The 16,882-nt window shown below is 38.1% G+C and overlaps 1 protein-coding gene across 1 annotated transcript in view; it reads left to right on the top strand.

Moving 5' to 3' along the window:
• The window catches only part of Itpr2 (inositol 1,4,5-trisphosphate receptor, type 2), a gene marked incomplete in the record, with an annotated part of 429,938 nt that overhangs the window by 78,245 nt on the left and 334,811 nt on the right, over positions 1-16,882 (top strand). Inside the window, 6 exon segments of the mRNA XM_013511399.1 lie at positions 581-667; positions 2,993-3,151; positions 8,546-8,644; positions 8,971-9,054; positions 9,347-9,493; positions 13,427-13,522. Coding sequence (XP_013366853.1) covers positions 581-667; positions 2,993-3,151; positions 8,546-8,644; positions 8,971-9,054; positions 9,347-9,493; positions 13,427-13,522 — 672 coding nt within the window.

Raw genomic sequence — 16,882 nt, 5'->3', positions numbered from 1 at the left:
AGACTAACTCAGAGCTTCACATCAAACTGAAAACCAGTTCAGAATTTTTGTGGGAAAATTAATTCCAGTTGTATTTTACCTGACACAGTGCTTACTTTTTCTTTTCAGTCTGAAAGAGTATAGAAAAATATTTGAAAGATTATAGTTTCTGGTTTGGTGAAGTATAAGTTAAATAGGCCTTAATTTTGTAACGTTAAAACTCCTGTTATTTTCAGAACTGAAAACTGAGCTTTTTGTCTTCTGCAATTCATCTACTATCTGGGTTGGTGTTCCTGGCAATTCTCCTTATTAAAGAAATCTTTTAAGTCTAAAACCCAGGCACTTTTCTGGAATTGTTAATATAAAAGTGCCTCAAGACATTTTGGCTGCAGTTCAGCATAAATTGAGTAATTTTCACACTGTGTTATGATCATTAATTTAATTATTATCCCCTTTCTGCCTCTCTCCCCAAGCTTCAAAGTATAAAGCCACTGTTCCATTTTATTTGTGGTTATAGTCTTGCTACTAAAAATATTTATTTCCTTGTCGCTTATTCTATTCTGTTTATTATGTTTCCCCATTGAATATCTGGTAATCATAGCATGCTGCAGAACTGGAACAAAAACAAAATGAATCAGAAAATAAGAAGCTGTTGGGAGAAATTGTGAAATACAGTAATGTTATACAAGTAAGTTTCTATTTATTTTCTCTTAAAAATGGTGAATATCTTATGGGTAATTTTCCAAATTGTCCCTACGGGTTAGAATGGCAGACTGGTGAAAACGCTGAGATATAATAATTTGTTCATTAGTGGAAATTACACATATTGTGAGTAGTTGGTACTCTGTGTACTGTGCTGTAGGTTAAAGAGCCAGCTGGGACTAGAGGGCCAGCTTAGTTGAGTGGTGGAGCGCTTGCTTAGCATGTGTGATACCAGGCTTCCATCCCCGGCACTGAAAAAAGCGCTTAAGTCTGATGGATATACTTAAAGAAATAATGTATCTAGATATATGCGTGATTTATTGCATCAAAAGGAAGAAAGTGGGGAAATAATTTGCAAGAACCTGTAAGATACAGTCCTTTAGTTTAATGAAGTTCGTGTTCGATGTGGGGAACTTTTATCTTTTCATGTCATAGGGAGGGAAAGTTTTCAAATCGCACTGTGGAGACCGTCACTGGGTTACTGCTAGAAGGTCTCCTGTTTCACTTTGCATGCATATGGGTTTCCTTGAGCTGCATTCCTTGCCTCTGCTTCATTTAGATCTTTTTAGCCTTTTTACTTGGTTTTCTGTTAATAAATGTCCTACCTTGTTCCAAAAAGAATGTAAAGCATTTTCCAAAATGCATGCACAATAAAATACAAATGATGAAGGCTATTGGGTCAGAGGGAAAAGTAATGATTGAATGAATAAGCTGAGATTAGGGGAGAGGCATGCTCATGAAAACCATGCTATAAAGTCTGGAACACTTTGGCCTGAAGCCTTCTTCTTGTCTGCTTAGCCCTAGGGAAGAACAGTATGTTAGCAGCATTGGTATAGGAAGCCCGTGACGTATAACCAAATCCAAGGTCTTGAGGCACTACTGTTCCCAGCAGTAAGACCAGAGAAGTGTTTCTCCCAAGAACAGTCATAAAGAGGACACTGTTTAATATAGTAAACAATAGCCTTAACAACTTCCTTACGGTAAATACTACAATGAGGTACTTCATGCAGCTGTTTTTAAAAATAATATCTCCTGGTATTTTGCTGTTGACCGACCAGTGGCAAAATGCCCGAGTACGGGGTAAGCAGTTCTCTTGCGGGACAAGATGAGGAGCCCAAGGTTGGAGCTTCCTGAACTTGGGACTTAATCTAATGATAGACAGTGTGATACCTTGGCTTGGGGGAGCTGCGTGTCTCTTGGGCAATCCTCCAGAAAGAGAGTTTTGATGATTAAGTCTACCAAGTGGAGCTTATGTTCCTTGTTAAGTCCTTGAAGTGCCAGTGTTAGCTTGCTCAGGTAGAGCCATGGGCTGTAACACGGTAGAACCCAGAGTGGTGGGGTCAGCCCACTAGAGTTTCTGTTGTTTTCTGCTGAAATGAGAATTCAAGGTATGATGGTGGGCTTTCCGAGAAAGATGATTATTTTTGCAGTTAAAGAACTTGCCTTTTGTTTTGAGATACCTTCCTTCTCACAGTTAGGTACTAAGTGATTATTCTTTTTTGAAATGATTTTAGTGATAGATGGGAGGCTTAATGTATTTTGTTTTGATTTTTCTACTCAGTAGGATTATATTTTGGAAAGACTTTGTCCATAGAATCCAAAAAATCTGGGGAATAGTGCTTCTGCACTTGTCTGAGAAGGAGGTAGGGTCAGCATCCTCTTGAGGAAAGCACGGAGCCAAGTTAGAATACATAGTTGTCTCCTCCCAGAGGAAAACAGGGCTATCTTGGGGAGGAGGGGATGGTTAATCGTGCCAAGTAGGTTGTTCCATTATTTCAGTTTCTACGTTTTCCTTTGTTGTAGGCATTGAGAAAGGGCGTGGTTTGGGGGAGTTTCAGGTCTGCTTTGTTTTATGTTTTTTTTTTTGTGGGTTTTTTTGTCTTTTTGAGACAGGATCTCGCTGTGCAGTTCAGGTTGGCCTTGAGCTCACTTTGTAGCCCAGGCTGGTCTCGAACTCACAATGGTCCTCCTGCCTCAGCCTCCCAAGTGCTGGAATTACAGGCATGCGCCACCATAACCAGCTCAGGTCTGCTTTGGAAAGCCTGGTTTTAGTCCATTATTTATCATTAGATGAGGAAAAGCACTCCTCTGTCCTCTGGTTTATTTCTTCATATGCCCATTTCATTATGAAGGAGAATTGGTGGAGATGAATAGGAATCTAAAGAAAAGTCAGCTTGGAAAAGGTGGTGTTTGTGGAGACTGGAAACATCTGCCTTAATTTCCATGTCAAGCTGTGTTACCTGGATATATATATTCAATTAACAGAGGAGACCAAGGAATAAAGGTAGTAATGCATGTCTTTTCTCTGTAGCTACTACATATAAAAAGCAACAAATATCTGACTGTCAACAAGAGATTGCCCGCGTTACTGGAGAAGAATGCCATGCGAGTGTCTTTGGATGCTGCAGGAAATGAAGGATCCTGGTTTTATATTCATCCCTTCTGGAAGCTGAGAAGTGAGGGTGACAATGTACGTAAATGTCAAATTGAGGGGGAAAGAGCAGGCTCGTAAAAACAGTCTTACTCTGGAAGGGAGTCCAGGAAGTACAAAGAAAGAGAGCTTTTAATCAACACATTATTTTTGTGTTAATATCTTTACAAGGCTAACTGATTTATTTATAGTACAGATTATACTCTAGTTTCTCTTCAGATCGCATAAGTCTTTCGCCTTTTTATGGTACAGATTGTGCTCAGAAATCATCAAAAGACAGAATGCAGATTAATTTAAAATCGACTTCTAGCTAGAGTGTGGATGACAGAACTTAAGCAACCTTAATGTTGGCTGAGACTTTCTAAGAGAGGTAGAAGTTATCTCCTTGCGTTGAATGGAGGGAGCATGTTTGTAAGGAAAATAGCTGCGTTTACCCAGGGATGTCTGCCCAGTGAGAGCTAATAGAATAACCCCATGGATCATCGCAATATTCCTGGCCCCTGGCCAACTTCTTGCAATCCATATGTTTTAATAGATGTTGACATATGAGAAGCTGTAGGTTGCATCTACTTATTGATGACCATTATATTTAAAGTCAGTTGTGAAAAATGTGCATATTGTCATATAAAATGATGGGAAATGACTTTGTAGCATCAATAATTTGATATTTTTGAGCGTGATAAATAAATACTAGGTGGCAATCTCTAGCACTGGGCTGGTGCCTAATGAATGCCGGTTGACCCAGAACACGGAATAACTTTCATAACTAGAACACTTTACAAATATTAGGCCGGGTGGAGATCTTAAAAATTAACATCATGTCTTCAAAGTTAGAAGCTTAATTCTTTTGGCAGTTTTCTCAGTCAACCCTTTGATTACATTTTAAATGTTTTGGGTATTTCTTATCTTAGAAATGTCTTGTTTTTGTAGTGAGTCTATTTTTCCAGTGAATTTCAAAGTGCACATTCCATCCACAGGATGCAGCCTTCATGATTTACTTGGCTTAGTAAATTATCTGGTGATACCTTCCTTAGGTAAGGCCTGGGAGAAGCATGGCATGCAGGAATGTAATGCATTTTAAGTTTCGTGTTGGAGTTCTTACAATAATAAGTCTTACTTGTTTTTCTTTCGGCATCAAGTGATGTGTGCTCTGAGCATGGTACTTATTTTAATTTAATAGGAAGTCAATTACAGTCAACTCTCAATTATTCAGCCATTGATTATGCAGTATATAAATGACTCATGCCTCGGAGATCTTTCTTAAAATGCTTATTCCCCACTGCACCTATCGTGGAGTGGTGTCCCAATCTATAAGTGGTCCATAAAAATTAAACATAAAAGAGAACAAAACCTGACCTCAAATTCAGAAAGAGTGTATGAATGCTTGGATATATTTGGGGCTTTAGATTGACTGTGGATTTTATTAATTCACTCTGTGTATTCATTCTCACCTGCCCACCTTCCAGATCACTTTGCAGGGTCAATAGAGAGTTGAATGTAATGTGTGTCAAACTGTGTCAAATACTTAGTGATAGTAGAAAATGAAACAAAGCAAAGCCCACTACTCCACTGCTCCGTCTTGGTGAAAATGGACAGTGGAATTATTAAGTGCGGCAAAGGAACTGTCCTTGTTAGGTGTGCTCCCTACGGCATGGCTCAAGCAACCTCCACCTTGCTTTTTTTACTGAAATAGCACGCTCTTGTTGCTTGTCACTGCATTGCTTTTGTGTGTCACTAAGGTTGCTGTGAAGAGCCTAAGCACCCACAGCCACATAAGTGGTTGTGTTGTAACCCCCATTTCCTCCCGACAGGAATAGGTAATATTTTTCTGAGATATGAATCTATTGTGCCTTGCTGAAGGCAACTACAAACACTGTCACTTCTTAGGAAGTGTTTCAACCATTACTGATTGTCTTTACAAGCATATTAATCTAAGAGGAAATTGCAATGGTTAGAAGACTTTAAAATTATAATCTACTATGAGCAATGAGTTATGATTTAGGTTGTACATATTCAACAGGGTGTTTTGTGATTTATATCAAGTGCAAGAATGAAGCAGAAGATAGTCTGGGATAGTTGAGAAAGATGCTCATATTCTCAGAAATCAGTGGTTTCTACTACTTAAATATGCCTTTATAATATACGTGAGAGACTATGTTCTATCTTCTAGTATGTCCTCTACTTAGGATGGTTTTGGGGGACATATAGATTCACGGATCCTTTAACTTTCAGCTGCATAGAAAGTGTTTGCTTGCTGTTGAATATTTAGAAATTTATTTGAGACACCCATGAGCAGTGAGCATCAATATTTCATTTTCACTTATCTTCTCATGATAGAGTAGTTAATTTTTTATTTTCAATTTTGATCTAAGACGACATTAGTTCTTTACTTGATGGTACATTTTGAAAGTGTAAAGAAGCCAGTTGTGCTTTAAATCTCAGCTCTTAAGGAAAGAGAGTCTTTCTGGGTAGCAAGTAGCTTTTTCTATTTAAAAAAATATTTATTCCTTGCATTTCTAGCAGAGGTGGAAGTAGAACCCTGGTGTTTTGATTCCTATTGAGGTGTTCTTTTCACGATACCAGGTGCCGCTTCAAGAGGAGGCTAGCTGCAAATGGCATTACATTGCTCTTTATTTTCAGCAAAAGCCCAGCTTGAATCTTACATGGCTGTTACATAGAATCAACAGAAATGCTTTTGGAATTGCATTTTTTTAAAAAAGATGTTTGTGCACTGTGAGTGAATGTGATGGCTAATCCTAGGATGTCACATAAAAGAACTACACCCTCAAGTCCTGTACTAAATATACAATTTCTCATAAAGCATCCAGCCCTGTCAGTGGATCAGGCCATAATCTACATTTTTCTGAGCATATTAGCAACTTCCACATAATAAAGTGTGAATTCTCTGCAAATAGGGACAATTTTGCATATGCATTATTCTTTTTATTTGGCACGATTGGCCTATTGTCCATTTTGTCTGCAAGTTTTTATTCATCTGGGTTTATCAAGACCAAGAGATTATCAAGAACAAGACCGAGGACCTGAAAATTAATGAATTAATGTTACATTCTCCTTATGACTACTGTCCTCATAAACCCTAGGAAGCTGTTTCATAGATATCAAGAGACATTTTTGCTACACGCTTTGCTCTCTGAAGAATACAGATGAGTTCTTGGGTGGTGCTTTGAAGTAAATATAACATGAAATAACAGTAAGACACAGCAGGGAAGACAGGTCAAACAAAGTGCTGAGTCAGAAGGACATAGCTAGAATAATACATCATGATGTTTAGTAGCTTATTGGCTAATAATTATATGGTGCAGATGAAAATGAAATAGTACATCAAACCCAGTTGTTCTTTAAGAAAGAAATTGGATGATCAGATGTAGCACTGGCCAGATACAGTATTGAGTTCCCAGTAATTTATATTATTGACGATTTCTTGGGGCCCTGCAATCTGGTATTGTCTTGATGTCATAGGAAATAACTTCAATAGTATGTTTTATTTTCCTAAGGGAGGAAGGTATTTGAAATGTTTAAACCAAGTTAACCTTAATTTGTTTTTGTTTGTGATTTAATTTTAAAAGATTCACCAATTTGTGGTTCCAAGATAGAAAATACTACAAAGACTGTGAAAAGTCTCTCTCTTACCCTTTTTTCCATTTGCCCAATCCCTTTGCCTGCTTACACAGTCAGCCACTGCAGATACTTCCTCAGGCATACACTCCTGTTACTTTCCTCTCAGGTTTACATGGAAGATAACATCCTGTATGTCTTGGTTGCCTCCTTTATCTTTTCCCTTAATAGTGTTTCTTGCTCTTTCCTTATCTGTACATGAAGAGCTTCTATGATGAGTCTTTGTGAGTCATAGCTTCTCACTTACGATGGATTTGGAACGTCAGTGATGAATGGAGACTAGTCCTGTAAACAGTAGAAGCTATTTCTATCGACCAAGTGGCTTTGTCTGATTGGTGTGCTTGAGATTTCTCTATCATATTTGCATCTCAGATATAGATTGTGACAACAGTAACACATGTGATGGGAGACTCCTCTCTATGATCTATAGAAGGTTATCTGATACTGATTTCATGGAATGATGTCCTTTAAAATTTTGGATTGGGTTAAGATGCATGGAGAAGTTCTGAGTCCCAATTTGTTCTTCAGCTGTGTATCACACTAGTCTCTTAATGTTTAATTGGTATGAAACACGCAAGGGGAAGGTTTTGTTTTCACTTCTGAGATGGTGAGCAATTCTAGAATTGAGAACAGAATATCGGAGAGGGGAAAGGGAATGAAGGGGACTGGAAAGGGGGAAATTGGACTGACAGTGATCCAGATATGTTGAATGCATGAGCCAGTTGCCCCAAACTAACCTTGCCATTGTGTATTATTAGCATGCTCCAATTAAAAGAAAAGAGATTTAGCAATGTCAATTAAGTGAAATTAGTAGATTAATATTAGATTCTATGTATAAATACTGTCTTTATGACCTCTTGGAAGTTGTATCCTAGACTTCAAGAAGCATTTGGCTATATAACTAGTGTTTTACAAATATAATAGGTGGTATTTTGAAGTTAATATGACATATGAGTTAACCCAAAGCCTACAGAAAAGTGCAGTAGAATATAGATTATAAACTAAACTAAACTTATTCATTATTATCAGTAAGAAAGGATAACTTTAATTCCCACAGTTTCCAAGTAAAAATATTTTAAGATAAAGTAGACACTGCTATGATAACATAAATAAAAATCAGCATTGACCTACTTTTGAGCATTTTTCCCAGAACCAATTTGAGTTTGTGTTTAAAAGGGAACATCGGGTTTAAGGAGCCATGTTAATTTCGGATGTTTAAAATAAGAGGGAATCAGATGCCAAAAGCCCAAACAGAAAACATGCTTTTACAAGGTCATACCTTCTTGTATTTCCTGAATCCAGATGACATTAGAATGTTTACTAAGTTTCTGAGATTATGGGAAGATCAAGTATATCACTTCTCTCTCGTTGCAGGAATAGCACAAATATATAACATTTTTGGCTTGCCCTTGGAATGATTCCAATATGTACATAGACTGGTCTCATTGTGGCAGATGCATTTACACTCTATCTGCTGTGCTTGTGGCCTAAGAGCTCGTGGGGAGGAAAAATGATCAACTTTGAGAAAGCTCCAACTGAAATGGGAGACTAATGAGAGAAAGATCTGCGCTAGCTTTATGAATCCAGACTGTTAGAAAATATGGAGCATGATTACACTATCATTTATTAAAGCTATTTTGCCTCAGAGAGATAAAGAATTGAACTAGAATTTTTGCGGAGGATAAAGGGACCTGGGTCAACTCGATAATGAGGACTCTTGTGCAGTTATTATTAATTTCCAATGTAATACCACAGATCCATACAGTGTCTGGATTGCAATTTATTTCTGATTTCCAGATCGTTGTAGGAGACAAAGTTGTTCTGATGCCTGTGAATGCAGGACAGCCACTACACGCCAGCAACATAGAACTTCTGGACAACCCAGGCTGCAAGGAGGTAAGTTCTACAGGAAAGGACATGGACTTGGCGATTTTTCTTGTGAAAGAGAGAAAGAGAGAGAGAGAGAGAGAGAGAGAGAGAGAGAGAGAGAGAGCAGTTGCTTTGTTTTCATAAGTATAATTCTGGAGATGCTAACTAATATTCCTAAGTTACCTGTAGATACTGATTACCTATTTTTGGTCCTTTGAAGATATTTTTATTGAAGATACTACATATTTTGTTGTCCAAGATTTTCTTTTTTTTCTTCTTTTACCAGTTGAAGTAATTTCTTGCAAAAGAAAGAACTTACCAGCTTATAACTCTTAACATTTCTTCATTCATAGGTGAATGCCGTTAATTGCAACACTAGCTGGAAAATCACTTTATTCATGAAATTTAGCTCCTACCGAGAAGATGTATTAAAAGGAGTAAGTATGTGCTATGGGGAACGTTTCCTGGAAGAAATGAAGGTATTCTTCCTAAAATTCCAGATGTAAGACCTATGTATTCACTAGTATTTATGATTTATATTGTGACCACAAACCTTAATTCTGGCTATGAATGTTTTATTGAGTTTCTCCCCCCAATACTTTAATATGCACAGATAATCATTCAAAGCCAAATAGCTAGCGGAAGGGCTCAGAGGATCAAAATTGAGAAGATACTCCTGCTTTTATATCTGTTTGTTCAGATGTAGTGTTTCTTGACATGTTTTTCCAGGGTGACGTTGTTAGATTGTTTCACGCAGAACAAGAGAAGTTTCTGACTTGTGACGAATATGAGAAAAAACAGCACATTTTCCTTCGTACAACTTTGCGGCAATCAGCAACTTCCGCTACTAGTTCTAAAGCACTCTGGGAAATAGAGGTGTGTGGTTTTTTTTTTTTTTTCCTGGCTTTTAATAAATTTTAGATAAAAAGATAAGATCCACTATGTTGTTTGTTTTATTGTTGTAAGGATTGTTTATGATACACCCATAACACAGAATAATTTTTGTGAACTACCTTGTATCCTTCATTGCTGTGATCAGTTGGCAAGGATGCCACTTCAAAGATCTGTCTGCAGTCTCTGATTCATTCTCTCTCTTCTCCCTCTCTCTCCCTCTCTCTCCCTCTCTCTCTTTCTCTCTCTCTCTTTCTCTCTCACTCACTTGTGCACGCATACACCCCCCCCCACACACACACACATCCACACACATTTAATAAGGACATATATCATTATACTTTCCAAAAATCTTTTTTGAAATGTCATCGAAGCTGATCAAAATAAAGTCTCTGGTAGCCCAGGAGTTAAGAAGGAGCAGGATATCCCACTGTAAATGAAGATAAATATCAGAAGTACACAGTCACTGAAGAGGATAGTGTTCATATCTTCTGAGAATACCATTTCTGTTTGCAGCAAGAGACTTGTTAAGAATCTATTCATCCTTTAGAAAGTATTCAATGTGGCAGCATGGTAGAGTAATGAAGAAAATGTGAGATACAGAGTTTTTACAAGGACCTTTGTATACAATGAAGGAGATAACATACACATAATCGCCCATGAGCAAGCCAACAGCTGATAAATTGCATCTTGATTTAATGGACATCTCGGCCTATCACAGTGGTCCTTAGGCATTTCAAACCCGTCACGTACCTCTTTTTAAAGCATTTGTTTTGCAATACTTGCCATAGTGTCCTAAAATGAAATGTGTAGGTTTTCATGATTGAAAATGAATATAATGCTCCAGCTCTAATAAATCAAAGAAATTACCTGAAAATATTATAAAATAATATGTATTTCAACATGTAAATAACTACTCTGGAAGATATAACATTTCTGTCTGTGATCAATCCATTCCTACACTGGGTTGGGGAAAAATGATAGATCAGAAGGCGTTACACAGAATACAGGCAAAGGAAAGCTCAAAGGTAATTGTGAGATGTTGAATAATAGCTAGTAGGTGAAGTAAGAACACAACAAACTTATTTGCCCATGAAAACGAGGGAAACAGTGATAACTACAGGAGGTTGTAACAGGACAAATTACAGACACCTGAAACCAAGAAAATGAGGAAGTATTACATTCATGCAAATGAACTGAACCTGGTTTCTAAACATAACTAACACGAGAGGAATGTTGGGAGTTGTGACATGGTTTAGAGTAGAGATGAAATCACACGATAAAACATATCTTCTATCTTGAAATCCCACTGCATGTTGAGGCGTATTTTCAGTCTGGCATTGGGAAGGACTTTCATGGCCACAACCATGAGTAGGAAGCAACATCAGGAAGGTCTGGGAGAAGCACTACCACCACAGCCAGGACCTGAGGCTGTGAGACTTCCCCAGAAGCCTGCCTCACTCATCAGGGTAATGCTGAAGAGTTACAGGCACCTCCCCCATTAATCATAAAACATGTGCGGTCACACTGTAGGTTTCTTATCATTGTGTTCAGAAAATTAAAACAAGATGGCAATAATGTGAGACATTATTTGTAAATTTTATTCATAAAGTACGGTGAGTTTCCTGCCTTCTTTAATATTTGGTTCCGAGTCAGTTGAGAGGTGTATTGAGCTTTCTGGCATATATTTAGTTTTATAGTTTTTGCTGTAAACGGACCACGGCCCTGAGACTGACCCCATCAAATGTGTACTTGGAAATTCTGTATCATGCCGAGCAGTCAGAATGGAAAGTTGTTTAACAGTTTTGAGATAATGTCTCTAACCTCATTTACGTTTCCCACTCCACGGAGAATTTCTGAAAAGATTAGACCTTTCATGTAACTCTGTGTAAAAACTTTTTAGTATGCTTATGCACTGAAGCATTAGCAGTGTGTATTTGTGGTAGGCTTATTGCCATAGGAGATTTGAAAGATGCAGGCTGCAGGGCATTTTCTCATCGTGTGCTTCATCAGGAAGCTTAGACATCTTGTTTAATCTTCCTGAGGATCAGGCATTTCATACAAAGAGGTATTTAACATAGGAAATTAGGTTTGGCATTATTGGAAGGGCTGGAGGAAGAAAATAGGGTGGGGGGCACATGAAGTTATTAAAAATCCAGCATAACAAGAAACTCTCACAGTCCCTTTCTGAGTCTGCAGGCCCCTCCTGCATGTGCTAGCTGTCTGTGGGTCCTTGGTGCAGTGTAGGCTTGCACTGTCACCATTCCTAGCACTACAGAGGAGCCTCTTAGCTACCTCCCACTGTTTTTCATAATTACAGGAAAATTCCTGGTAAGGCTCCCAGCTCCTTCATACAGAGAAGCATGTGAACACTTCCTTTGGGTTACACATAATATCTCCGTGCTGGATTTCTCTGTGAACGTTAGCATGAACATTCTCTTGGTTATTTCTCATTAAATGCCCATAGCATCTCTCCAAAATCATCATGATAAATGAAAGCACTCTCCCTTACATAGTTCTAAAAAGTCTCCTAAGACTTTTGTAAGACACACTTAGGAATAGGTGAACTTCTTACTCTGGGATCCATGGTAAGCTTCAACATTTTGTTTACCCCTAGCAATAACATGTGAAATGAGTGTGCATGATGGATTCTCAAAAGTATTTCCGCTTTTCCACAAAAAGTAAGAATTCAGACTTGATGAGATCACCGTGGCTAGGGCAGTTAGCCAAGAATTTGTGGAAGAAGTTTGATTTGAGAACTGACCCTTAAAGGATGGGTTGGATTTTGACCACAGGGAGTCTAAGACTTTGTACACTTTGAAGTTTGTTCATAAGTATTATTTTATTTGAATTATGGAATCAGAGGAACTTACAAAAGCTGGAGTCTCCTAGAGGCATTAGAAAGTTGCATTTGTGGGCACACAGAATGAGACTGCAGACTGACCCCAAGGGTACACTGTTGAGGGAGACTTCTGAAAAATTGTCTTTGCTCTTTGCTATGCCTTATAGTTAATCTTTATAACAGTATGTGAATTAACCCCATTTTGTACATGAGTCCACAAAGCTTGAAGATATTACATTACTGTGACTATCACATAGTCAAATACCACTCAAACCCTGAGCTTTTCTACTGCACTACACCCTCTGTCATACCCAGCTGCCTGACCCCTTCCCTCTATTGCTTTCATCCCCGGGGAGCCCAGAGGCTCAGCACTCAGGGCAAGGTCAATTTGAAGGACAGGGTACCAAGGGATGTGGTGTTTGTAAAAAGCATACTTGGAAAGGGCCAGAAACTAGGATAGTTCAGATCTCCTGGCCTGAACAGTTGGGCTTCTCTCTGCCTGGCATGCTCTCTTCCGGTGTCTGCCTCATTCCCTTAATCCAGGTGTGAGATCCCTTGTCATCACTGAGTGGCCCATGTGGATTGCTACATCTGCAGCAGCCTTTTCTAGTTACTCCATCATGTATTCTGTTTGTCCCTTTCCTGGTATTTGTTACATCTTATTTATTAGCTAATTCTCTCTTCTCCTTTGGAATGAAAACTCTATACCCACTGCCATGTCTCTGTGGTCTTGAAGAGTACCTGACCTTCTGTTGAATGAATATTTGAATAACAAACTTTGAGAGTGGGGAGAACCCACAGTATTTCCACTTTTGGCTTTGGAAACGTGCCTTTCGGGTTAAGGCAGTGTTTGCAAATGTAAGGCATGAGCACCATGCATGCCTAGTAAGATTGTAAGTGTTATAACATGTCTCTGGCTCACTTATGGAAAATTTTGTTTTTCTGACACGTTGTACTCTTTGAAACATATATTAGGCTTGACAGATCAGCAATAACAGGAAGGTACTTCTTGTAAGTGCCCCGCCAGGACAAGAATAGCATTTTGTCATTATTGTCATAACTCTTTTTGTCTGTAGGTGGTTCATCATGACCCATGCCGCGGGGGTGCAGGACAGTGGAACAGCCTGTTCAGATTTAAACACCTTGCAACTGGAAATTATTTAGCTGCAGAGGTAAGACCAGTGGATATGGAACTGTTAAGTTCGTGACTCTGAATCAGCGAATTAGGCAGTTTGTTTCTAAAACACATTGTATTTGCAAGTACGGTGGTTATATAAATTTGATCATTGCCTATTATGGTCTGGATTGGGATTATACATTGTATAAGGCAAATATTAGTCAAAGTCTTAAGATGAAAACAACGGCAACAACAAACTGCAACGGATTGACTATAAAGTCAGCTGGAATAAGGTACGGTCTGAAATGTCCTATTTTGTTTGAGCTTCAGAATGTCTGCTGCAGTAGAGATGTGGGCAGTTTGTTGCTGATGGCATGTAGCCCGCGTAGTGTAAGATTTATATTCAGTGGCTACTCTTTTATTAGTAGGTGGCTTTTATTGTTTGAACCATTGGAGAAGCAAGGGTTTATGTCTGATATACCAAACTGTGCTAAGATCGTCAGTAAAATGATAAGAACATACTAAGAACTTTTGTTCCTCCACTAAAGGCATATTGACAATCAAATATACAGGCTGGGTAGAAATAACACCAAGGAGTAGTTTAAAGTTTGGTTCTTTAATTTAAAAATAATTACAAAACTGTTATTTTTTAAACTTATGAAAATACCCATTTCTTGTGCTCTCTTCCACTGATTTTTTGTTTTTTGCTTTTTTTGAGTTTGTTTTGGGATTTGAAACAAGAATTTGGCCTAAGGAGTGTTACTGTTAAGTGTTACTGTTTGGTTTTGGATGAGACAAAGGGTGAACAGGAGGTAGGCCAGAGGAATGAAAAGGGAAAGGTGTGGGACACAGATGGGTCCTTCAGGATCTGTAAACACGTGACCTCTGGCTACACTAGCAGCCAACCATACTAACCTTCCCAGCCTTCACATCTGAGATGATCTTTGCGGCAATCAGCGTCTGACTGTTTGTCTATGCTATTTTTTCTATTAAGTAGTCTGGTCTATTTGGAGGACCTTTTCTTGGACCTTTATTTCTTTAAATAATATACTTTTTTTTTTAATGGTGAGATGGGAGAGAATCAGGCATTAAATACATACTGGAAAACTGAAAACTAGGAATTAACTTCTTACTAGTTTTAATTAGAATAATGTATTTGATATTATATTTTATTTTAGTGACTATGGCTGTTGAATATAATTTTCCTGAAACTAGGGCTTTTATTTCCATCATTGTATCTCCGGCACCTAGAATAGCACCTGATGCATAGAAAATATTTGATGAATATTTTATGAGTGCATGAAGAAATATAAAGAAAGCTGTTTAGGCTTCTGTAAGATTAGAAAATGGGGCGAAGGTGATTTCAGGATTTGTACATGAGAAGCATTTGGAACCATGTTTGGGCCAATTAATCTCCCTAAGCTCTACTTTTCTCCTCTGGAAAAGGATAATCAAATATTTAGTTAATTCTCTTAATTCATTAAGAGATTTAAATAAGGTAAAGTGCTTAGCATAATGTGTGGCTTAAGGTAAGCACCCAGGAAGTGAAGCCAGCATGATTAGTTTTATTACAGGATAAGCAGAGACCATTTCTACTGTTATACATATCTGGAACATTATTTTCTGCTCACCCAAATGAAAAATGGCTTTGCAGTTTACGGACTTTTTACATCATGAGTGTTTTACTGCAATTCTTTTGAAAAGTAACACTCTGAAGCAAGAATATGCAGTAAGATAGAGAATTTCATTTAAAATAAGAGTTGGAAAAACCTAGCTAGATGTTCTATAAAAATAATAAATTGTCATTAAAATCCCCTTTTATCTTATGTTAGTCTTTTCCCTAATTCACTTTTCTGTTAATAGCGTTTTTAGCTACTGACTTTCTGTAGAAAATTCACATGATGAAATTCTGTAATGAAAACTAGTATCACTTGATATAGCCAGATGATTTGATAATCAAGAATTAAATGGTTAATCAACTTTCATGGAGATTTAAGACCTTAATAAACAAACGAATTTATTGTTTAATTAACCTTACCTTTTTATTAGGTGGATGAATGTTGCATGCCTTTTGTTTACCTGATATTTGTAGTTTTCCCTTTAATATCTAGATACTACTTAACAAACCAGATATTGGGATGTTGAGAACATAGGAGCTGAGAATAATTATCTTTAGAGCTCAGAAAAACGGCAAACATCATCTTTAAGACTCGACAGAACCTTCAATATGTGTATTTTTAGTGCCTGACAAATACACAGTGGCATAAGGAGTGCTGCAGGTACAGCAGTTAAGCCAAGGACTCCTTTGTCTTTGGAAAACTGACCTTGTAGTTCACAAGAAACGTATAATAAACAACCATAGACCATTGGTGAGAGCATGGTGGGCCAGTTCATTATGTGTGCAGGAGGAGTTAGGTCAGTGTGAGATTAGTCCAAGAAAGTTCTTGCATCGGACAAACTTTTCCCATAGTTCTCAAAGAAAGTAAAAAGTAGAAAGTTGTCAGCTTTGGAGAGTTGGGAGGTCATGAGCAGACGGAGAAAATGGGAAAAAGTGCAAAATAGGGGAGGGGCATGATTCATTCTATTTTGATTATGTTTAATTGGAGGTGCTTATAAAATGCTCAGGTGAGGAAGTACGATAGGCGTGTGTTTATAACTTCTAGAAGTCTGGAGATTGACCACGGCTGATGAAATAGATTTGAGTCCTTTCGGCATAGGTAAGGTCATCAGGGAGTATGAGAAAGTGGTGATGTGTTGGAGGATGGAACCACAGTGGACATCATCTTTTAAGGGAGGACAAAGAGACTGCGGGTCTGAGAAGCCAGGAAAGCAGCTAGAAAATGGGCCGAAGAGAAGAAATGCCAGGCAAGGGAGGACAGAGTTTCAAAAACAAGGGAATGTTACTGAAAAGGTCAGGAGCAAAACGTATTTACAGCACGTGGCAAGACTGCAGTCATTTGTGATTTCTGAGATCTCTTTCAGTGGAAACCAGAAGCAGGGGTGGAGAATGATGAGGAAGTCTGAAAAGGAAGGAATGCACAGACCGAGTTTCACAGCACAGCTGCTAGCAGGGGGAAGCAGAGTAGCAGTTAGAGGGAAATTATGTGTCCTAATGGATTACCCTTAAATATAAGATATATTTTTGAAAAAGATGGGTGAGGATTGCACCATTTTTGCATTGAAAAGGAAGGAACAGGAGCAGGAGTAGGAGGTAGCAGGCTGTTATTCTCATGGTTTTTTCACTCCTAACAGACATATTTATAATTTAAAACATTACCTTAATGTGCTTTCAGCATTCCTGGTAAATTGGATTATGCAATTCTTGATTTGCCTTGGAGTGTATGGATATTTATATTGGCCAGTGGGGCAGAGAGCCTAGAATAGTGGAAAAATAGCTTTGCAATCTATCTGACTA

This window comes from Chinchilla lanigera, unplaced genomic scaffold (genome assembly GCF_000276665.1).
Source record: "Chinchilla lanigera isolate Chin_1 unplaced genomic scaffold, ChiLan1.0 scaffold00012, whole genome shotgun sequence".
In the NCBI taxonomy this organism is placed as follows: Eukaryota; Metazoa; Chordata; class Mammalia; order Rodentia; family Chinchillidae; genus Chinchilla; species Chinchilla lanigera.
Note: the sequence above shows the minus strand (reverse complement) of the source record. Positions and strands in the feature narration are given on the sequence as shown.